This window comes from Pteropus medius, unplaced genomic scaffold, assembly GCF_902729225.1.
Source record: "Pteropus medius unplaced genomic scaffold, Ma_sr-lr_union100, whole genome shotgun sequence".
In the NCBI taxonomy this organism is placed as follows: Eukaryota; Metazoa; Chordata; class Mammalia; order Chiroptera; family Pteropodidae; genus Pteropus; species Pteropus medius.
This window is the reverse complement of record NW_024342473.1, coordinates 13,123,284-13,146,281: the sequence shown is the minus strand read 5'-3', so window position 1 is coordinate 13,146,281 and position 22,998 is coordinate 13,123,284. Positions and strand designations below refer to the sequence as shown.

At 46.0% G+C, this 22,998-nt stretch overlaps 1 protein-coding gene and 1 pseudogene across 1 annotated transcript; both read right to left on the bottom strand.

Moving 5' to 3' along the window:
* Positions 1-33: 33 nt before the first annotated feature.
* Positions 34-2,073, bottom strand: LOC120604519 (60S ribosomal protein L18a-like; annotated as a pseudogene).
* Positions 2,074-8,578: 6,505 nt separating this feature from the next.
* On the bottom strand, positions 8,579-20,697 carry UBAP1L (ubiquitin associated protein 1 like). The gene is made up of 5 exons (XM_039865290.1): positions 20,123-20,697; positions 15,082-15,654; positions 12,712-12,918; positions 10,453-10,554; positions 8,579-9,503 (listed from the first exon to the last, which is right to left on the bottom strand). The coding sequence occupies exons 1-5, from the start codon at positions 20,240-20,242 to the stop codon at positions 9,369-9,371; spliced, it is 1,137 nt and encodes a 378-aa protein (XP_039721224.1). The 5' UTR covers positions 20,243-20,697; the 3' UTR covers positions 8,579-9,368.
* Positions 20,698-22,998: the final 2,301 nt, after the last annotated feature.

Here is a 22,998-nt window from a genome sequence, read left to right as displayed (position 1 = left end):
TCTGCAGACCCCACTACTAGGTAGGACCTGGTTCTCTACTGCCCTGGCCAGACCTGGCCTTTACCAGATCTAACCAGGGGTTTTACAAGATACACAGAAGGACCCTTGAGATCCTCACTCCATGCTCAGCCTTGCCACCCATCTGCTGGGCGGTTTGGGGCTGGCTGCACTACCTCTCTGAGCCTCACTTTGCATCTGTCACTGAAGATGATAGCCCATGTCTGGTGCACACGTTTGCTATGTGGTCAGATGAGGGAACACGTGTGCAGGCCTATGATGAAGGGAATTGGGATGCTCTAGGTTCTAGCTCAGACTTTCTGGATTCTTTTTTTCTGAGCACCCCTGTTTTACCAAGGAGTTTATTTGAGCGGACCAGGGGACAGGGAGGCCCTGCATTTAAAAGAAGGTGTTGGACCTCCTGGTGGTGAAGCGTGTGGCTTGTGCGGACAATGCAGGACCCTGCAGGGCAGCGGGAACTTGATCTTGGAGTTGTGGAACTGCTTGACTGCCGGTCGGTGGCACTTGTTGGCTGCAATCTCCTCCACCTTCATGATCTGGATTGGGTAGGCACAGGCACAGTGCCAGGCCCCCATGTCTCGGAAGCACTGGGTGACAATACCTGCAGTAGTCAGGTCACAGTACTCCCGACACATGTTGTGGGTGCCACTTCAGGAGTTGTAGTGCAGCCAGATGCCAAAGCTCTTCACTCGCAGGGGGCATTTCTCGAACACCAGCCATAGTAGACAATTTCCCCTGAAGATTTCTTCATCTTCTTTAGTTGAGACACATAGTACCAGAAAGCGAGACCTGGCAACAACATGGTTAGGCGCATGTGGAAGAGGGGTAGCGTGTGGCATTTGGGGGTGAGCAGGAGTGCCCACCACCTTGTAGTCTCCCAGCATGCCCGAGGCCTTCATAGCTCTCTCGCCACGATCTTGGGCAGCTGTTTACCTCTCTGAGCCTCAGATGGCATCTGTCAATGAGGGCTGTTGGAAGGCAGAGGCAAGCAAGATAGTATACAGAAGGAGCTTAAGACAGTGCCCAGCCCACAGGTGTCCATAAAGCAGAAAGTTCTCTATCCTCAGGTGAGGGTGGCGGCTTATCTTGGCAGTAGCAATTGGTCTGGCTTCAGATGAAGAAGGCAATTAATGACTACATGCTGCGATTGGGAGCCCAAAAGTGGGGGTTTGGCCTTAAAAGCATCTTCCATCGTTCTTCCTGGTTAGACATCATCTCCAGAATATAATCCCTCGATCTTATACCATCTTAGGGGCATAGGACAGGTCAGGTAAAGGGGCAGGCATGTGAGTCCTTTCACCAGATACTGAGAGAGTATCATCCTTATGATTCTTGGGCCTTACCCCCTGTAACTGAAGGCCCTGCACCCAGGGGGAGCTCAAAATGCTTCTCTTATCTTCAGAAGCAGTAACTTACCTTGAACCCTGAAAATAGCTCTCTCTCGACTGCCACTAAACAATCTCCTTGGCCCCTGCCCCTACATGGCCTGAGGTGGGGCGGACAGAGCAAAGCTCCTCATCTCAGAATAAGGAGTGGTGGCTTTCTTAACCAGCAGCACCCACCCCCCCTCCTTATAGCTCAGCCTGGTCTATCACAGAGAGTGTGGTCACTGCTTCTGGCCTGCTCAGGGGTAGTGACCCACACTTGTCTCTGCTCAGCCCTGCTGCCATCAAAAAGGGGCCATGTGCTGCCCAAAAGAGCACATCTCAGGGGTCATGAACCAACTTGGACCTCTGTCCCTCCCATGGGACACTAAGGGCCCTTGTGCAGATTAACACCAGGACCCTCCCTGCAGCCACCAGGGGCTCTTGTGCACTCCAGTCCCAGCACTGTGGTCCCTCCAGGCTCTGCGAGGCCGGGCAGTAAGGAATGGGGCATGGCGGCCTCTGTCTCTTGAAGTCATCTCACTGATAGTGTCATCCCAACTACCCAGGGCTTCCCTTAATACCTTCTGGTGCATCTTTCACCTGGCAGTTGGGTGAAACCTCTTTGGAAGCCAGGTACCTTTTAACATGGGCCACTCCTCAGAGGGCTTCCTTTCATGGGTTTCCCTCCCTCCCTCCCTTCCTTTCTTCCTCTTCATTCAGCAAACACTTCTGAGAACTTCCTCTAACCACAAGCTGTGTGGGAAAGGGGACTGGAGGAGGAGCAGAGAGACAAACCAGATTCAGTCCCTGCCCCCAGGGCTTCAAGATGGGATGAGAGAGGCAGCCCCTTGGCAGTTATAGGACCAGGAATTATCTCTGAATAGATAACTCCCGGAAGTGAGAACCAGGACTTCCAAGCCCCTTGGCAGTCAACTTTTCCTCATCCTGCTTTACTGTCTTACACCTTTCTCTAGGTTCCAGGGATGACAGGACATAGGTCCCATTTGGCCATTGTCTTTACTCATGTTCTGTCATTGCATCCAGCAGGGGGCTTTGGTTGTCAGCACAGTTAAAGGAGAAGAGGATTCTATTAAAAGGACTTTGGTAGCTCCGGGTGCCCTGGGAAGACCAGCACACCTGGCTGAGAAAGGACTAACTGAGCAGCGAGAGTCTGCAGCAGCAGGGACTGTTTATAGTCCCTCTGAGGCCACAGCCTGAATGAGTGTGCTCAAGATTCCAGGTTACATGCCAGAGTCGGTCTGACCCTGTGTGGATCACATGTGCCCAGGGGAGGACAGGGCACTTTGATTGACAACACACTAAGGTGGCCCACAGTGACAGGAAAGGTAATTCCTCCAAGTTTACCAGGTGTCACTTAAGAATAAGGAGAAATAGGCTCTAGGTAGGTGGCCAGATAACCACCATGGTCTCCCTTGTGTCACTCCTGTTTGCTCCACTGTGTTCATTCTGTTGCTCCCGGGCTGCAGCATCAAGTCCAAACTCTCCAAGGCCCAGACCCCACCTTCCAGGCACACTGAAGAGCTCCCCATTCTCCCTCTTGCCCCATATTGTCTCATGCCTGATGACTGCCGCCTGGAATGTCCTTCCTCTGCTTCTCCATGGAAAGAACTCCTGCCCACCTTGCAAGGCCTGGCTCAGTTGTGCCTAGTGCCAGACTGAGGCTGATATCTCAGCCTGGCTCAAGCTCCCATAGTGTGGGATCTCATGCCTGCCCAGAGGTCACCTTAACTGTACCAGAATTTGTGGCTTATGAGCTGTCTGTCCCCATGATAGAGGGCCTCCCCACCCCCATCTCTTCTTGTGTCTAGCACAGTACCTGCTGAGGTTCGTGGAATTGTTCAGCTGCTAAGGGTATTTAGAATCTGTGATTCAGCCATGCCATGGGTCCCTGGTTCCCCAGCTCCCTGGCCTCCATCCTTCTGCCCTCACCCAGCACCCAGTTAATGTCTCTGCTTAGCCTGAAAACATTTTCTTAATGACAAAAAAATCATAGGTTAAAAATCTTGAGCAGTAAAATAGCAGATGACGTTGTGTGGGCAACTTCCCAGAGGACACAGAATGCACGTCTCCTGAGTGGGTAGCCTTATAAGGACAGGTTTAGGAGGAGAGTGGGCAGGAGGCAGGGCCACCTGCCAGGAGAAGGGGATGTTGGGGTAGGGGTGGGTGCCTCAATGCTGGCCTGGGAGTGGAGCCAGCAGGGGTGCTGGCCAGGACCCAGTTCCACAGGGGGAGTTGGCAAAGCGCCACTTCACAGGCCCTTGTTGGGCCAAAGCCTGCCTGTCCTCCTGCCTTCACTGCCATTATCACCAGCACAGGCACTGACCTGCTCTTAGCCACTTGCCATGCTAACTCACACACCCAGCCTAGCACTGGGAACCCCTCCACTCCAGGACAGGCCATTTCTTCTCCTTCTTCCCACCTTTCCCCACTCCTGGACCCAGCAGGGCCTGGCGCCCAGCTGGTGTGCAATAAAGTTTTGCTGGGAGGAAAAATTAGTAAGTGAATAGTTTATTGGTGGTAGTTGTGGCTCATCAACTGGGCTGTAGCACCTGGAACACAGGGGCAGCTCCTTCTCAAAGGGTCCAGCGCAAGGTTGAGTGCACAGTAGGTGCTTAACAAAGGATTTGGTGGTTGAGTGGACACTGCCTTGATTAGAGCTGAGCAGTCCATTCTTGCCCCATTCAGGATCACCCTTGTCCTCGGCATGAAGGCAAGCACACTCCAAAACTCCAGATGATGCCTCTATCAGAGTTTTTACTCCCTTTAAGGACAGCGGGAGTGTGTGTGTATAAGAGAGAGAGTTTCTGGGAGAGTCCTGGTTGTCAAAGCATTCCTCTGACCATACCATGTCTGGGAACAAAGCCCTGGCCCTTAGGATCTAAGGGTGAGGAGAGGTGAGAAACCGGGAGGTCTCTATACTGAGGGAGGGGCTCTAGACACCTCCCCCAAACCTCATTAGAAAAGACATTCCAGAGCTCCCCAAAGGCCCAAATCCTCCTGGTGGCGAGTCTTACCTAGAGACAGCAGGGATGGTCAGATGAGAGGAAAAGTTGGGATGGTCACTCCCTCCCTTTGCTATCTCTTACTGGGCCTAAAACCCCATCATTTATGAGTCACTCATGAGTTAATCATTGTCCTCTCCCTAAATCCTCTTAAAAGGCAAAGCATGTTCCCTACAGAGGCCGACAAAAGAATGCTCTAATCACCAGATAAGACAGGCAGACAGGGCAGCTAGAGGTCAGGGGCTGGGAGGAAGCATGGAAGGTAGCGGGCGGAGAGGGGAGAAGGGTTCTAGAAGAGGAAGCTCCTGACTTTTCAACTGTGACCTGAGGGTGCGACCCTCTCCACTGTCCTCAGAGTGGAAGGGTCAGGGCCGAGAGGAGGCTCTGGCAGCCCCTCTGCTGGCCTGGCTCCTGGTACCAGGAGAATGTGGTCAACTGCAGGAGGAGATTGACTCAAGTTGAAGCCAGAGCTCCAGAGGCTCCTAGCAGAGGCGAGAGAGAAGCGGAGCCAGCTGTGTCAGCTTGAGCCTGGGGAGAGTCCAGCCTTGCCTAAGACTCTGACTTCTCTGGGTGAGGCCTGCTCCACTGTCATTCTGCTCTAAAATAGAAATGCCACTTGTATAAAGGATAATACGAAACACAACAAAACTCCCTTATATGATTGCCTGAAATTCCATCATTAGTATGTTATTTTGGGTCAAGCGTTGCCCCTCTGTGGTAGGCTGGACTCTCCTGCCCCCTGAAAATGTCTATGTCCTAATCCCTGGAATCATGTTATTTTACATGGTAAAAGGGACTTTGCAGATACAATTCAGGATTTTGAGATGGAAGATTATCCTGGATTATCCATGTGTGCCTGACAGAATCACAAAGGTCCTTACATGAAGGTGGCAGAAGGGTCAGCCAGATAGAGGGCAATGTGCACATTTCCCTGGGAAAGGAACACAGCAAGAACTTGAGATTTCAGCCTGAAATAGTCAGAGGCACGCCTCACAACACCCCCACTGGAGTCAGGAGGCCTTCTTCAACCTGCTGGCACTGGGCCTAAGAGGGAACACAGTGGAGACGCAGAAGAGAAGACAGAACATAAGAGAACGGAAGTGAGAGCAAGAACCAAGGCAAAACTTGTTTCATTCTGCATCCTTGGGCAGGGCCTTGGTTCACCATCTGGTGCCCCAGCTACACTATATCCTCCTGGCTTCCTCTCCAAGGGTCATCTTGTCTAGACTCTGCCTTCAGGGAGCTGAGTATGTCATCTGCTATTTCAAGGGGCCACCAATGCACCTACCTGACCCTTTGTGTTAGCTATAGAGCTTGTCCTTCTCCCAGGTGGCACTACCAGAGTCGTCTGCTCCAGCTACCTTCTTAAACTCTCTGACCAGAGAGGGGGAGAGATTGTAAATGCTGGAAATTTGTTAACTGTAACAGTGATGAGGGAGATGACCAGAATAAAGGTAGTACTGATTATAGAACAAGGCGGGGTATAAATATCTATAAATAAGTAGCTACTAGACACCATGCCACAAGCTTCCTGTGTGATATCCTGTTCAATCATCCCAGTCGAGAAGTTTCAGTATCCATATTTTATAAATAAGGAACTGAGGCACAGAGAGATTGTGTGAATTTCAAAAGGTCACAGTTAGTTCATGATATGACTGTAGTTTCAGTCCAGGTCTGACTTCAGAGTCCATGCTTTTAACTACCACACTGTTCTAACTTCTAAAAATGTTTTAAACTAACAATAATGTCTTAACGTCTCATTTGTTTTAACCAGGCACTAGTTTTCTAGGGATGGAGAAGTTTGGGGCAGGTGGGAGGATAGGAGGAGTGGCATAAGGACATGTGATGTGAGTGAGGGGCCTGTCGACTGGACACCACTAATTAAGGAGACTTAATAAAGTAGCAGACTGAGACCAGATTGCTTTGGATTTAATATTTCATCTTAGAAATCAGACTTGAACTTTACTATCTTTTCCAAGAGCAGTTTTATTTTTGACCGACTTTATGATATTTTGCTGATTTTCTCAAATAGTTTTTCATTTTGAATAACTACAAGTTATTCAAAGCAAGTTTTAAGACTAAAGAATATTTTTGATGTGATTTCAAGTTGGCAGGCATCAAGACTTAGTGGAAAGTACCCAGGGGCTGGATGGGCCTCAAGAAATCTGGGTTCTATCTCCAAACTTGCTGTTTAGGCCTGTGTAGGCCTGCAGAAGTCCTCACTACACGTTCAAACAAGGTTTCTGGGTTGGAGCTATGAGAAATGTGGAAGATTTTGTTTTTTTACAGGCCTCAGCTTCAGGTCCAGCCATGTTTGCTGGGTAGAGTGGGTGAGAACTCTTGATTCTGTTGTTAATGCTGCAGGCCTTTGCACAGGACCAGCTGGGAAGGGCAGGGCACAGGTGTCTTGGCTTCTGACCTCTGTTTGCCTGAATCACAGGCAACAACAACTGGTCCTCTCAGTCCCTGGGGGCCTCCAGAGGGTAGGCCTTGGGTGACTGGACACAACTGTTCCCAACCTGTCCATTCCTCAGATGAGGACAGACTGACATAGGACCACAGATCATCAGAGCAGAAGGGGGTCCAGATCAGCTGGCCCTGAGGGTCACACATACTGGCCATAGGCCCAGTATAAGAATCCCCAGAGATATTGGCATAAAAACACTTAGATCGATGGTACAGAACAGAGAGCCCAGAAATCAACCCCGACATTTTATAGTCAATTAATTTATGACAAAAGAGCCAAGAATATATGATGGGAAAAGGACAGTCTTCAATAAACAGTTCTGGGGAAACTGGACGGCCACATGCAAAAGAATGAAAGTCAACCATTATACCATGAGTATAATCTATTTTGAGTTAACACAAAAGTTAACTCAAAATAGATTAAAGACTTGAATGTAAGGCCTGAAGCCATAAAACTCCTAGAAGAAAACATAGGCAGTAAGCTCCTTGACATAGGTCTTGGCAATGATATTTTAGATATGACACCAAAAGCAAAAGCAACAAAAGCAAAAATAAATGAGTGGGACTATATCAACTAAAACTTCTGTACAGCAAAGGAAATCATCAGCAAAACAAAAAGGCAACCTAATGAATGGGAAAAATATTTGCAAATCATATATTCGATAAGGAGTTAATATCCAAAATATATAAAGAACTCATACGACTCAATAGCAAACAAACAAACAAACAAATAAATAAATAAATAAATTTGATTTTAAAAAGAGGCAGATCTTTGTAGACATTTTTCTAAAGAAGACATACAGATGCCCAACAGGTACATGAAAAGATGCTCAACATCACTAATCATCAAGGAAATGTAAATCAAAACCACCCTCTGTCAGAATGGCTATTATCGAAAAGACAAGAAATAAGTGTCAGCAAGGATGTGGAGAAAAGGGAACCCTTGTACACAGTTGGTGGGAATATAAGTTGGTGTAGCCACTGTTCAAAACATTATGGAGGTTCCTCAAAAAATTAAAAATTGAACTACCAAATGATCCAGCAATTCCACTTCTAGATTATTTATAATAGCTAAGATACAGAAACAACCTAAGTGTCCATCAATAGGTGAATGGATAAAGAAATTGTGATTATATATACAGTAATATTATTCAGCTATAAAAAGAATGAAATCTTGCCATTTGTGACAACATGGATGGACCTCAAAGGCATTATGTTAATTAAGTAAAATAAGTCAGACAGAGAAGGACAAATACCGTATGATCTCATATGTGAATTTAAAATAAAAAAACAAAAAGCAAGCTCATAGATACAAAGAACAGACTAGTGGCTGCCAGAGCTGGGGGTGGGGGTTGAGAGAAATGGGTAAAGGGGGTCAACAACAATAAGCAAATAAAAAAGATTTTAAAAGAAGAATCCCCAGAGAGCTTCTTACAAAAACAAAACAGATTCCTAGAGGCTGCCAAGTTGACCTTTCTGAGTCAGATTATCCAGGAGCGAAGCCTGGGACTGTTTAATCAACTCCTCCCGGGATTCTTATGAATAGCAGCCAGGTCCAAACTCTCTACTTTTCCTGGGGAAACTGAGGCCCAAAGAGGTCTTAAGCCAGTCATCAACAGAACCAAAATCAGAAATGAGATCATTGGACCCACAGTTAGATGTTCTTTCCATACTAAGACCAGAAGCCTACAGGACCCCAAAGAATTGCCCATCATTTTTTTGTTTTATTTTCTTAAAATCAAAGTTACTAATAAACACAGCTTAAAGAGTTAAATACAAGTAGTTTAAGAAGGCTTGCATGAAAGAATACAGCTCTTTGTTCATGCTCCCCCATCTGCCCCTCCTCATAGGCAGCCACTTTCAGTTCTTTTAGCTGATTCATTTGGTATTGAAGGAAACCAGAATGTCACCCCAAAATATGCCTCTTTGACATAAAAATTACTTTCAGCTGAAGGCAATTAAGCAGCAGCAAATGTAGGAAAAGCTCTCCCTACCTTTCCCCACTTTCTGTCTAAAGGCAGGATATAAATTCTCCTTTTCTGAAGGTAGGTTCTTATCCTCCCAGAGATGCACCAGAGGAATCTGCAAACTAACCTTATTCCATTAGTTCCTTCCCATATATTTACCTTCCAACAGTGTGCCATCCTTGGAAGCCTAAAACCGATTTCTTTTGTCCTGTTATCTCTCTACATATTTGTTCTTTGTTGAAGATACTATATAAACCACTGCTTTGAGTTACTTTTCATTGAGGTTTCTCCTGCATGATGTATGCTGCATGCATTAATAAACTGTTTTTCTCTTGTTAATTGGTCCAGCTGAAAACCTAAGGTGGGTAAAGTTTTGCCTCCCCTATAGTATTTGCTCCCACTCTTGGCATTGTTTGCATTGTTACAATGAGCATCACTTCGTTGTTCTTATGTGGTCTACTGTTAGAATGGATTGCCAGGTCTAGCACAGGCCTGGCATGCCTGGGCACTGCAGAGTGTCCCAGTGGTCACTGGGCGCAGGCCACCAGCTCCTCCAAGGCTTGCTCTCGGCGATTGCCATGGACCAGCAGCACTTCTTTGATCCGGTCCTGCTGGAAGCCCATATCACTGAACTGTTCCCAGAGGCGCAGGAACTCCCCTGCCTGAGGAAGGAGAGGCAAAGAGAGCACTGAATGCACTCTGCAGGCTTGGCCTCCACCCTGGGGAGCCCCTTCTCTGCTGCCCTCTGTATCTACTCCCAGAAAGCTGTGGCCCCCTCAGGCCAGGTGAGCCTGATTCTGGGCAGCACCTGTATTTTCTCTGGACCTCTGGGGTGAAGGCTCAGACCTCCCTTCCTGTGCCAAGGAACGTGGGCCCAGCCTGGCCACCAGCTTGGTCCTGGCTTTACTCCCCAACTCTAGCTCACTCCTGACTGCATGTGCTTGGGCGCTGGGTCAGGAAGAGGAAGGCCAAATACTGGTGCACAGAGGATGCACACTTTGGGGTCTCTGCCCAGGTCTCAAACCTGCCGAGATTTCATATAGCACAGCCTCTGCCTTCTTTCCTCTTCTAGCCCAAGTGCTTGAAACTTCCCTGCTTCTCTTCCCTCTATCTTTCTCTGTATCTCTCCTGCCCCTCTGTATCCCTCCCTCAGCTTCTGTAAGGAGCTACTCAGTGAGCCTGGACCAGCTGCTGATTATGAACAAGCCATATTCATGGGACACTCAGAATGTACTACTGAGCCCACAGCTGCCTATATTCTGGGTTCCAGGCAGGTGAAATTCCTTGAGCAGAGAGTTCAAGCATCTTTGTGCTGCCTACGGCTCTTATCTGAGTGTCTAACAAAGAAAAGAGCAGGCATTCAATAATACTTGTGCTGATTCAGTTAAATATCACAAAAAACTTGCTTCTAGTTTCCCTCCCTACCTTTTCCCCTTACCTTCCCATGCTTCATCTCCCTGGGCTGTCTCCTCCTCCTTAGGGCTGAGCAAGCAGGCTATTTCCTTATGGCACCCAGGCTGGCTCTGGCACTGTGTGCCCCTGCACGCCAGGCTTTTATGTGTACTTCCATCCCTTCCCTCCCCTGGGGCCCAGGCAGGTGGCCCTGCTGACCTGGCTCTCAGAGAACTGGAACATCTCCATGGCCTCCTCCACCAGGCCTTCCTCGTAGCCCTGCCACAGCAAACGGTCACAGGCACTAAGGTAGCTGAGAAACTGGGCCAGAAAGAGGCAAAGAAGGAGTGGTAAGAGGAGTGGAAGGGGCAGCAGATGGGGTAGAGTAGGCACCCTGAGGACCTCATTAAGTCCTGGGCTCAAGCCAGACTGACTAGGCAAGCCATGACACACAACATAGCCCAGAAAGCCCGTGAGCCAATAGAAGAGGGACAGAGGCCTCCTCTAGGGACTTGCAGACAGGCGGACAACAAGTCCTTACCAAGCGTCCCAAACTGGGGGCTGGAATCTAAGAAAAGGTCTGGAGCTAAGGTTCCCAGAACGTAAAGGGGGTGGGACAGGCCTGAAACACAGGCATCTCGCCCACCCCAGCCTGCTCATTCTCCATGGTGAGCATTCACCTATGTGAAGGTGATTTTTTTATACCTGTGCACCCATATCCCACCCCACCCCCAGACACATCTCTGCCACCCAGGACTCCATGAGCCCCTACTTTGGAACAGTTCTGCACCAGTGCTGGAAAGGGGAGGGGACTGAGGATGATCCCACAGGGCTGAAAACTTGTCAGGTCACTCCATGCTTAGTCATCAGGGGCTCCTTTTGCCCTCAGGATGAAGAGCTGCCTCTAGCCAAAGCTCAAAACCCTGCTCCTGCCAGTATCAATTGCCTCGGCTCCTTCTCCAGCCCCCTAGGTCTCTGCATATCCACTCCCCCGCCAATGCTAAGCTTACTCCTCTTCCTTGGGGACCTTCTCTGTCCCCTGTTTCCATGGTGCCAGGCCTGGAGCTCCCACAGCACCCCGTGCTTCCCCTACCACAGCACATACAACTTTGTAACTGCTGTCTTTCTCATCTTTCTCATCCACTAAGTTTTTGTTCCATGAGGGAAGGGTTGTGTCAGTCTTGTTCCCTACTGTGTCCCCAGCACCCAGCATGGCAGGCAGAAGGGGCTCGATAAATACATGCTGTATTTATAAAGTGAATTAAGAACCACCTTTAAGGAGCTCACTGCTCAGTGGCGGACATAAACCAGATATGGGAAATGGTGAGTGCCAGGCAAATCAAAGCACGATTTATAGGGAATCAGTGCCAAATGAAGGCTCCAGACCATAAGAATTATGAGTGTAAGTGGAGAAGAAACAGGTTGGGTTTCTGCAGACTTTCAGAGCTGGGCAGAAGGCATGGATAATATAGGCTAATGGTTTTCAAACTGTTTTAGCTTCTCAACTTTCCAATTGCCTGCCCCAAGACACCTAGACCCTGCTCTGAGCACATGCAGAAAAACCATCCAGCCAAGCCCTCTTTACACAGTCTAGGAAGGGTAGGCAGCCCGACTTAGGATAACTCTGAAGGGTCATATGTGCTCCAGAGCTGTGGGGTTGGCTGACTCCGTTGTTGGGTCTACAAAGCTCAACTTCCCCAACTACCCACTCTTGCTTCTGTCTACTTCCTTCTCCAGAGTTGATCCCAAGGGCCTCCTTAATAACTATCCTACATGTCAAACTCCATCTATGTCTGCTTCCTCAGGAAGCCAACCTACAACAGTGGTTTTTATGTACCTTGGTTTTCACCGCAGCAACTAACTGCACCTAAATACTCTGGAAATGCCCAATAAATACTGTTGACTAGATGGATTGATGGGTGGATGGAAAGACAGGTGGAAATGGGTATAGGTAAACCATTTACTGAGGGATGGTTAGAGCTGCACCATCCAATATGGTAGCCAGTAGCCATACATAGCTATTTTAATTAATTACAATTAAATAAAATTCTCAGTCACAGTAGCCACATTTCAAACATATAGCTCTTGGATACTGTATTTTTAATACAGGTATAAAACATCTCATTGCAGAAAGTTCTACTGGGCAGCTGTGGAGAGATTCTTGGCTGCCCAAAGCTCCAGCCCCCTTTATCTGGGGCAGAGACAAGGATAGGAGTGAATATTGAGACTCCCCAAGTGGGTATGGGAGTTCTTGATAAACTCCTACGGAAAAGGTAGCATTAGGTCTAGAAACTTGCTCACAACCCCCAATAATTAATACAAGACTGAGATTCTGCCTCTAAAGAGAAGGAAATTTCTTCAAGTTAAAGGTCAAATCATATGGCCACTCACCTGGCACCAGCTCCACAACTCGCAGCTCTAAACCCTCACTCACCTGGCTCCAGTTCCACAGTCCCCCAGCTCTGGACAATTACTCACCTGGCTCAGGCTCTGCCGCCCTGTCTTCTGCAGAGCCGCGATGGCCCTATGCATGGGATACCCCAGGGCGACCACTGGCCCGATGAGGTCTTGCTCCTCTTGGCTGAGAGCGGATAGGAGGTCATCAGAATCAGGGTGTGATCTGTGGGCCATGAGAGGCTGGGGCGCCTGCTCAAGAGGTGGCAGGCAGGTGTATGGACTGAGGGACTGAAATAAAGACAAGTTGATGTGTCAGTTACCACCAGAGGCAACACTTGGCTGGGCAGGACATTTTTGAAAGTACTTTTGGGTGCCACAGAGTGTAGAGGCTAATACTGTGGAGAGTTTGCAGTCCTACAGACCTGGGTTCAAATCCCAGCTCTCTACTGTTTACTCAGTTTACTCATGTGTAAAACAGGCAGTCATACTAGATACCCCAAGATTTGTTACAAGGCTTAAATAAGACAATGCGAGAAAAGTAATTAGCAAAGGGCCTGGAATACAAAAATTGCCAGTACATGATGATATGTCATCTATTACTTAGAACAACCCTGCAAGAGAAATATGATGGGTCCGTCCTATTATCCTCCGTTACAGATATTGAAATCAAGGTTCAGAGAAGTTAATGACCTGGTTAGCAACACACATTTGGGACCTGAACCCTACTTAGAGTCAAATGCAGGGTTCTTTGCTCCACACCTTAGTGGGATCTTCTCAGTCAGATCCTCCTTCTTGAATTTGGCTGGGCTGAGGCTTGGCGGGGCATGGAGCAATGTAGAGACTGGGCATAGCCATGGTGCTGGGGAGACTCACACATACCCTGGGCTAAGGTAGGTGGCTTCAAGGCATTTTAATTGATGTGGCCAGCAACACCTCTAACTCTTCCTTCATGAAGAAGCACCCATCTTCCCACCCTGAACACACTGCCTTATCCTCTCCTCCATAAGGAAAGCCCAGCTGCTGCCCTAGCTCCTGGGGCAGAGTGCATCTGTGTGTGACATATGAATTTCCCATCCTCCCCCATCTGCTCACGGGTTCCCTGCCATGACCTCATCCTTGGGTCTGCAAAGAGGAAAATATCCAAATCTTAGGATCTGAGCCTACTCTTGTGACCTTGAAAAAGATTCTCAGCTACTCTCTGCCTCAATTTCCTCCTCTACAGAACATCGCCCCAAACCAGCGCCCCTACCCCCACCCCCAACACACAGGGTTGTTGCTGGAGTTAAATGTAATCTGGACCAGGGAAGAGCCATCCTGGTATCAACATCTGATGGTTGATGTGGGTACGGCCGGTCCCATTCACAGAGACTGTGCTCTGTTTGCTCCTGTGGGGTGGTTGCTGGCTCACTTTACAGGTAGAGAAGGAATGGCTCAGAGCACTTCAGTGACTTGCCATTCACACACCAGCGAATGGGAAAAGCCAGACCTCAAGTCTCTTTTGGATTTAATTTCATTTTGGCCTTATTCTTTTGCACTTCCTGGCCCCACTGTGGAGGCTGCTGCAGGGCAAAAAGCTGAGCCCAATTGCTACCTCCTGCTATCAATCCTGACAAATCCATCTGCTCTGGAACCAGGTTTTGTGGAGTTGATACTTAAACAGTTTAGATCTCTTAAAGAAAAAAGACACAATTATGAATATAAAATTAGGTACAAGGCCTCCAACTGAGGCTTAAGTTTCACTGGTTTCATGATAAGTTCACTTCTGCTCCCAGTTCTTCTGAGTATATGTCCTCTGTCCTGAAGCCTTCCCAGTCTGCAGCAACCCTCACTTCTCTCTCAACGCCTGATGGAGTGCTGCTACAGTGCTGCCTTGTTCCACACCCCCTTGCTAACTCTCCTAGTCCTGTGGTTTTGACCTTGTCTTTTCCAACCCAGTGTCTGGCAGGAATTAACATACAGTAAACTAAACTATTCCTTGACTGAGCCTTCAGCTCACCCATTTAACAGCAAGCTCCGCCCTCTGGGAAGCCCTAGATTTGAGTCATATTCATTAATTTAACAGACATTATTTGAGCACCCCCTATGGGCCAAGTTTGCTTCTAGGTGCTCTGGAAACAAAAATGAATGCGATCTAATCCCTGCCTTAAAGAACTCATATTCCACTGCCAGAGGACAGGCAGGTACGGGATAACTACAATTATGTGACTTGCGCCCTAACAGAGGCAACGCAGGCAATGAGAAAACAGAAGGAATTGGGACTCTCTGAGCAGGGAATATTCTGGCAAAGGGCCACAGTTAGAACAGCGTGGTATAGAACCAGGTGAGAGCAGGTGAAGGTAGGGAGTAGGAACGCGGAGAGGAGGGGACTGAGACTCTGGACCTGGCTGAGGACCAGACTTTGGGGGCCTTGCTGCTGAGCTGCAGCCTTGGCTGAGCGGGCAGGTTGCTTACCGGGACCGTGGGCTTGTGGCTCCGCAGCGGGGGCATGGCGCCGGCCGTGGAGGGCCTCGGGGGCGGCGTGGGTGCACTGGGGAGCGGGGGCGTGGGGCTCCGGGGCAGCGCCTGGCTGGTGCAGAGGCTCAGCGCCCGGTGGCGGATGCGCTGCAGGAAGGCGCGGGGGTGGGCGGCCATCCTGCCCTCCGAGAGCCTCCGCCGCGCCCCTGCCAGCTCTGACCTCACCCCGCGCAGCATGTCCAGTGAGCACCGGTGATGGCCCGGGCTGGGGCTCTCTGGGGCGCTGGGTTGGGGGCTGCAAGGACCCAGCGTTTCCTCGCTGACAGAAGAGGCGTCTTCCTCTTCTTCCTTCTCTTCCTCCTCCTTTTCCTCCTCGGGCAGCTCCTGGGGTCGCGCCTCCAGGCCTTTGGCTGTGGCAAGTGCAGGCAGTAGCCCGCCTTCTGGGCTGACCAGCAAGAGCCAGGCGGGAGGGGCTGACGCTGTCCCAGGGGCATCGCTTTGGAACTGGCAGGGTTCCCGGATGGCAGCCTCCACCCAGAAGAGAGTCCTCCTCTCCAAGCTGAAGTCGTGCTGTTGAGAGAAGGTACCGTGAGGCTCGGCCAGACAAACCAGGGGGCTCTGTGGCACCGCCCTACCCCCTGGTTTTGGGGGACCCTCCTCGACCAAAGACTTGCCCGACCTGCACAGTTTCGGATTCTGAGCCCCAGGCAGCCATCACAGCCCACCCTCACTCTTGGTTTTAGCTACCGCTCGAGTCAATGGATATAAATAACCATTTAATGGACAAAATAAGGAATAGGTGAATAGAATGAAATGTAGTGAAATCTAATATCTAAGTCCCTTTGCCAGTCAGTATATAATTGAGCAATAGCAGCGTAAAAACTTTCTCCAATAAAACATAAACCCCGCTAAGGAGTAATACCTGCTCCCATTCCCTTTGCTGCCATCTGAGATTACTTTGGGTCCAAGGAAATGGAAGATTTGCTAATCTTTTGTTGAACTCTACTTATTAGGTTCTAATGTTATTTCTATTTCCAAATTATGAAAATAAGGCTCAGAAAATTTAATGTGCTGGAGGTCAGATGTGGTGAGTGGCGGATCTGAGATTCCTCTGCCATCTCACTGTAGTATGTTCTCCACTACATATCACTAAAATAGAAATCTGGAGCCCACATAAACCATCTAATTTGAGAGTTTATAAATGAGGCAAAAATAGAATGTTCCTGTTGCCTATCTTTAAATTTAAGAACCAGAAATATAAAATGCCATTAAAAATATTTTTAAAATTAAAAAGGCAATTTCAATGCTCTATGATGGCCAATTAAGGAAGAAAGAGGCTGAGGGAAGTGGTGTGTGTGAGGGAAAGGAGAGGCAGAAAACAGACACAGACACACTTAGATCACAGGTGCTGCCCCCTCCCACCTCGGACATGACTCTACACTGGGGAAAGGAGCATAATTTAGCTGCTCCATGAAAAACGAATAAGAATAGCTGGGAAAACTCTGCAGTCAAAAAGATAAATAAGAGGACTGGCCCTACTAGCTGTTTTATATTTTATTATATTATAAAATATCAATAATTAAAACTTCAGTACTGGCACAGATAAAGGTACAGGATAGAAAGTCCAGAAATAGACCTTTAGTAAATAATAAAGATGGCATCTCAAGCAATGGGAAAAAGAGAAACTAGTCAATAAATGGTGTTAGCTAGCTGCAAGAAAATAAATTTGAATGAATTCTCGTATTATATATATACAGATAAATTCCAAAAGGATCAAAGATTCAAATGTGTGATGTGAAACCATAAAAGTACTAGGAGAAAACAGGACAGAAATTCTTTATAACCTCAAGTGGGGAAAGCCTTTCTTACTCTGACTCAATCAAAATCCAGAAGCCATAAAAATACACACAGGTATATGTACAAAATCTGCATGGCAAATATACCCCATAAGCAAAGTCAAAGACAGATGACAAATGAGGGGTAAAATAGCACATCACAGACAAAGGACTAACTTTATTAATAGAGGGAGTGCCTAGAAATGGAAAAGAAAAAGACTAACAGCCCAACAGAAAGAGGGACAAAAGGTAATATGAAAAGCCTACAGAGAAAGAATACAGATGGAATACAGAAAAAATTGCTCAACCTCAATCATGATATGAGAAGGCAAATAAAACAACACTAAGATACTATTTGCCTATCCTTTGGCAAAGACCCAAAACTTGATGATACTCAGTTGGGGAGTGTATGAGGTACAGGCCTCTTGTAGAGTGCGGGTTGAGATGTAAATCAGTATTACCCCTATGGAGGGCAATTTGGCAATGTATTTAAACAAATTCAAAAAGACATTTGCATATACTCATTTCCTGTAGCATTGTTTGTAATGGCAAAAAACTGGGAATAACCTAAGTGTTCTTCAAGAGGGGACTGGGTTGATAAAGTACAATGTATCCATGTAATATGCAGAGAAAAACAAAACTGAAGAAGCTTTCTATGTACGACTATGAAAGATCTTAAAATATATTAAGTGAAAAATCAAGAAGAACAGTGTATATAAAATGCTACCTTTGATGTAAAAAATGGAAGAAATAGCTGTATTTGCTTGTATACACACACATAAGAATCTCTAAAAGAATATGTAAAAAATGAGTAACAGAAGTCACCAGTGACGGAGTGGGGGTAGGGAACAGGGCAGATGAGAAGGTGTTAGTGGCAGGGTAGGCAAACTGCCTGGGGGCCAAACTGATCCTCACCTTGTTTTTGTAAATAAAATGCCCACTCTCTCCTTTTCCTAATACTATGGCTCTTTCTCTACAATAGCAGAGTTGAGTCATTGCCAGAGTATTTACTATCTGGCCCTTTACAGAAAATGTCAACCCCTGCTCTATATCATTTTATTTCATTTTCGTTTTTCAACTGTGTGAATGTATTTTCTCTCTTCAAAAAACAAAAAAACAAACAAACAAAAAAAAACAAGAGAAATTAACTCCAATTAAAGGGAAATCATGAAACTACAAAACACAGATTTGCCCAGGCCTTAAGTATGGAAGGAAAGGCTCCTTGGAAAGGAGCAGGATGGAGGCGGGGGCGTGGGCTTTGGAGTCTGACAGACTGGTGTTGGAATCCTAGCTGTCACTCACAAGCCTAAGACATGTGATCCCATGGATCACTCAGGTGGGAGTTTTGATTTCCTGTGCTGTCAGGTAGGGGCACCAGTTGCTAAAAGGGTCATAAAAATGAGAGAGAAGAGAAAACATATAGAGCACCTAGAACGGGCCTGGTGCATAGCACGTATTCAATAAATAATAGCTGTTATTATTTTTCCCTTCAGGTCACTATAGGTTCATCTGGTAATCTAACCACAACCGTATAACATTACTGTTTTGTGAAAATGTATTTCAAGTTCTAAACACTGGGAATACAGCCCAGTGAACTTGAAGGACTGGTCAGGAGAGGCTGTAAATCATATTTGGAGTCTCATGCTTCTCTATTTGTTAGTTTGGCATGGCAGTAAAAGTAATGGAGGCTCAGGATGGGAAACATGCTCAAGGGAGTGTAGGTGCCCACCCTGGGAGCAGGAGGCAGAGCCAGGTCAGCACTCTGGCTAGGACGTTAGACATGGACTTGGCAAAACGGTGCCCATTTCTGCTACTAGAAGTAACCTTCAGAATTGCCTCTTCCCAGCTTGGCTAGAGCTCAGCAAGGAGGGGAAAGCTGTGATAATCCACCTCCACTGGAGCTTAGTAAAGCAAGTTCCTCTTCCCAATGACACAGGCCCTACTGGCAGAGTGAGAGCCCACAGCATAGGCTGCCTGAGAAGAGTGAGAACTCCTGCCCCAGAAAGTGTGGGCCCCCGGACACTGTTCTCTGGACTTTACAGAGCTTCAGTTCTGGAAACTTTAGTCCTAAGGAGCCTCATTGCAACTCCAGGTTCTGCAGACAAACCAAAACTGCACAGAGTCTCCTGCTCCTGTGTTCCCAGGCCATTCAAGTCCCTCTACCTTACCCTCCCCAGGCCTCTCTTACTGGACTATGCTCTCTGCTCCTGACTTTCTGTAACCTTTTTTTTTCACCTTCAAACAATACCTGTCCAGTGCCTCTTATGTTCCAATCCCTCTCTTAGCTAATATAAAATGATCTGGAGTCAGGACCTGGGTTTTAGTCTTATCACTAACTTTGGGCAAATCGTTTATTTTCTCTGAGCCTCAGGCTCCTCATGTTCAAATGCGTGAGAGCTGAGCTAGATCCTCAAACCTTCCCATGAAGCACCCTGCAGACAAGAGAACGAGCACACAAGAGCTTGAGGACTCAGTATCAAGGGACCCAACACCAATTCCATTGTTCTTTGCAAACTTATTGTTTCATTTTTTAAAAAATTCATGAGAATTTTGCATTCTACCTCATGATACATCTGTGTTATAATATAATGGATTCCCCCTAAATCTTCAGATAAACTTGACTCTCAAGGAAGTTAAATAATCGTGTCTATCCTGAGGCCATATGTAATATAACCACATGAACTGGATGCATATCTCAGTGTGTGAGTGCCATGAGGCGTGGGGTGCTTTAAGGGTGCTTCCAGGGCAGACGTGCTTGGGGCCTGGGGAATGGTAATCCCTTTTAATGCGTCCCAGGTAACTGTCTGCATTTTAACAGAGGATTCTAGAGCTAGTGTCTTAGCCCAAAGGAGTGATTCTAATGGTGGAATTTTAGACATGATAGCAGGCTGTTAGGAAAGAGAGGAACAGAAGTATCCTTGAAATTTCTCTCAGTCATTTCATATAGTCAGCCTTCCAGTTATACTAAGGCTAAAATAAGATCCGCTAAATAATTTCCACCACCAGACAACCAGCCTTCTTTATGAGATATCTTTTCCTCTTGGGTTTTTTTCCAAACTCCCTAGAACATACCAGAGCAGGCCCGGCTGTCCTTTAAAATCAAAGAACAAGATCCCATGAGGCTCAGCCTCAGACGCACAGACCCAGGGACTAGAAGATAGGTAGACAGACAGACAGACAGACAGACAGACAGACAGACTTACCATAGAACCCAGCAGAAGCTCCCTACAGTCTGGGACACTGAGCTCTGGCCCAGGGAGGGGCTCTGTGCTTATCACAAAACCCTTGGGCACCTTGAAGGGGACACCGTCGAGGGCATTCATTCTGTCAGAGGAGTGTGGAGATGGCTGAGCAGGCTGGGGTGGGCTGCCTGGTGGCAGGGAGAGAGTATAACCCTGAGAACCAGGCGCAGGCCCCAAAGGGTGACTTAGCTGAGTCTCACACAGCCAGGAAGGAAAAGGTGAAGTGGTCAGTGCTGCATGGGGGAGGAAATGAATAAAAACAAGAACATTCGAAATGACAAGAATTGACTATTTCGTGTTTAAGTCTTGCTCTAGACTACTGTTCCCTAAAATGTAGTTTACAACTCTAGTTCTAAAGTCCTGCATCAAATGAGTTGTCACTCAAACATTTAGGAAGAAATATCAAAATACACAAATTCTTCCAGAAAAGAAGGAATACTTCCTAACTCATTTGCTTTCAGCATCACCTTGATACCAAACCTGACAAGAAAATTAGAGGCTGCTCTCTTGTGAACATAAATGAAAAATCTTAACAAAAATACTTATGGAGAGAAAAATACAATACTGCCAGATTGAGCGTATTTTAGGAATGAGAGGTTGGCTTTCCAAAATCAATCAGTGGAAATAAAGATAAATATCAATAGAAAATGAAAAATTATGTAATTATTTCTGTAGATGCAGAAAAAGTGCTTGATAAAATAAATACTTATCCATGGTTTGAAGAAACAACAAACAAACCCTGTTAGCAACTTAGGAATAGAAAAGAATTTCCATAACCTAATAAATAAAGAATATCTCCAAAACATCTAAAGCAAACATCCCATTTAATGGTGAGATACTGAAAGATATCCCCAAGATTGGAAATGAGACAAGGATGTCCCCATCATCTCTTTTGTTCAGTTCTGTACTAGCGATACTAGCCTGTGCCAAAAAAAATAGGGGGAAAATAAAAGTTTAAGAATTGGAAAGAAAGAAATAAAACCACCATTATTTGTATATGACATAATTATATGTCAAAAATCCAAAATAATCTATGAATGAAACTCTTAGTTAATTTAGCAAGGTCATGTGATACAAAGTCAATACACGAAAATCAGTTATATCTCTATATGCCAGCTACAAACCATGCCCATGGATTGTAAGCCTTAATATTGTAAGGATATCAATTTTTCCTGAATTGATTTATAGCTTCCAAGTATCAAAATTCCATCACATTTTTTGGTGTAAATTGGCAAACTAATTCTAAAATTTACATGAAATGCAAAGGACCAAGAAAAGCCAAGACAATCTTGAATAAGCAGCAACACAGTTGGAACATTTATACTTTCAGATATCAATACTTAAAGAATTAAGACAGTGTGGTACTGACACGAGGAGGCCAACAGAACAGAGAAGAAAGTCCAGAAACAGATCCACACATATATGGATCCTTGATTTATTACCCTGCAGAGCAGTAGGAAAATGAAGGTCTTTTCAATAAATGGTTTTGGGTCAATTGACTATCTACCTAGGAAAAAAATCTTGATCTCTATTTCACATCATACACAAAAACCAATTCCAGGTAGACTGCTGATCTAAATGTAAAAGGTAAAAAGTAAATGTGAAAAAGGTAAAGCTTGAAAATAAAATGGAGAATATATTCATGGTGTTAGAATAGGAACACATTTCTTAAACAGGTTACAAGAAAGAAAGATATGATAATTTGGGTTACATTAAAGTTAATAACTTCTATTCATTATAAGATACCATTAAGAGAGTAAAAAAAAAAAATCACAGAGAGAAGATATTTGCACATAGGAGAGAAGCACATAGGACTCATATCCAATATATACAAAGAATGTCTACGAATCAATAAGAGAAAGACCCAGTATAAAAATAGGCAAGAGCTTTTATTGGGCACTTCACAGAAGAGAATATCCAAATAGCCAGTAAACATGTAAGTTGTTTAATCTCATTAGCCAATATAGCAATGCAAAATAAAACAATGAGATATCACTACACACACACACACACACACACACACACACACACACGAACAGTTAAAATTAAAAAGCCTAACAATATCAAGTGTTGATAAGGATATAAAACATCTGGAATTTTCATGCACTGTTGATGAGAAAGTCAATTAGTATGTTAACTGTATCTACTAAAGCTGAAATCCAAGAATTAAAAACTAATTCACACATAGTTTCTGAGCCTATTGGCTAAAATCAAATGTAGTAGCCATTAGTTTAATAATATTTATAACAGCCATAGATTTGATTTTTTATGTATTTTAAACCACATTAAAGATTCTGTCACCTTAAAAAATCAAAACAGTACTTATTCACACAGAATTCAAGCTAATGATTGCCTATAATATATACCTAAATCTAGACTCCTAACTGCAGTCTGGCATTTTGCAAACAATCAAAGTTTACCAGGGAATACCTCTGGTTTAATATAATCTGTCACCCAGGATGGTGCAAAGCCCTGCTGCTAGGGGTCACTGAGGTCATCCCCATGCTCATATGAGAGCATCATGTGAAGAGTAGGTAATCTAAGGGTAGAGAGGTCAAATGAGGCCAGAGAAGCAAATCCCTTAATTCCCTCATCTCTGCTGTCAGCTCTCTCTTTTCAGTGTCTTACTGTCTGCAGGACTGAAAAGACTGTCTCCCGGCATGTTGGGAGTGGCTCTCTATGCTACAGGATCAGAGAGGTCCCAGTGTGATGAGTAAGTTATCTGCCCAATTAGCCTGTTCTTACAGGGGAACTATGAGATAAAGGAGGTCGTAGGGAATACAGGAAGGTTAGCAAGTTTTGGAATCTGCAGAATTGTCATTCACATTTTCAGCTAT

What these genes read in the sequence shown, in the direction of transcription:
- UBAP1L (XM_039865290.1), bottom strand. Translation starts at nt 20,242, where the DNA reads ATGAATGCCCTCGACGGTGTCCCCTTCAAGGTGCCCAAGGGTTTTGTG. An exon ending in AGCTTCTGCTGGGTTCTATG is followed by an intron (nt 15,655 to 20,122) that starts GTAAGTCTGTCT and finishes TTCTCTCAACAG; the next exon opens with CACGACTTCAGCTTGGAGAG. An exon ending in GGCGGCAGAGCCTGAGCCAG is followed by an intron (nt 10,555 to 12,711) that starts GTGAGTAATTGT and finishes TTTCTGGCCCAG; the next exon opens with TTTCTCAGCTACCTTAGTGC.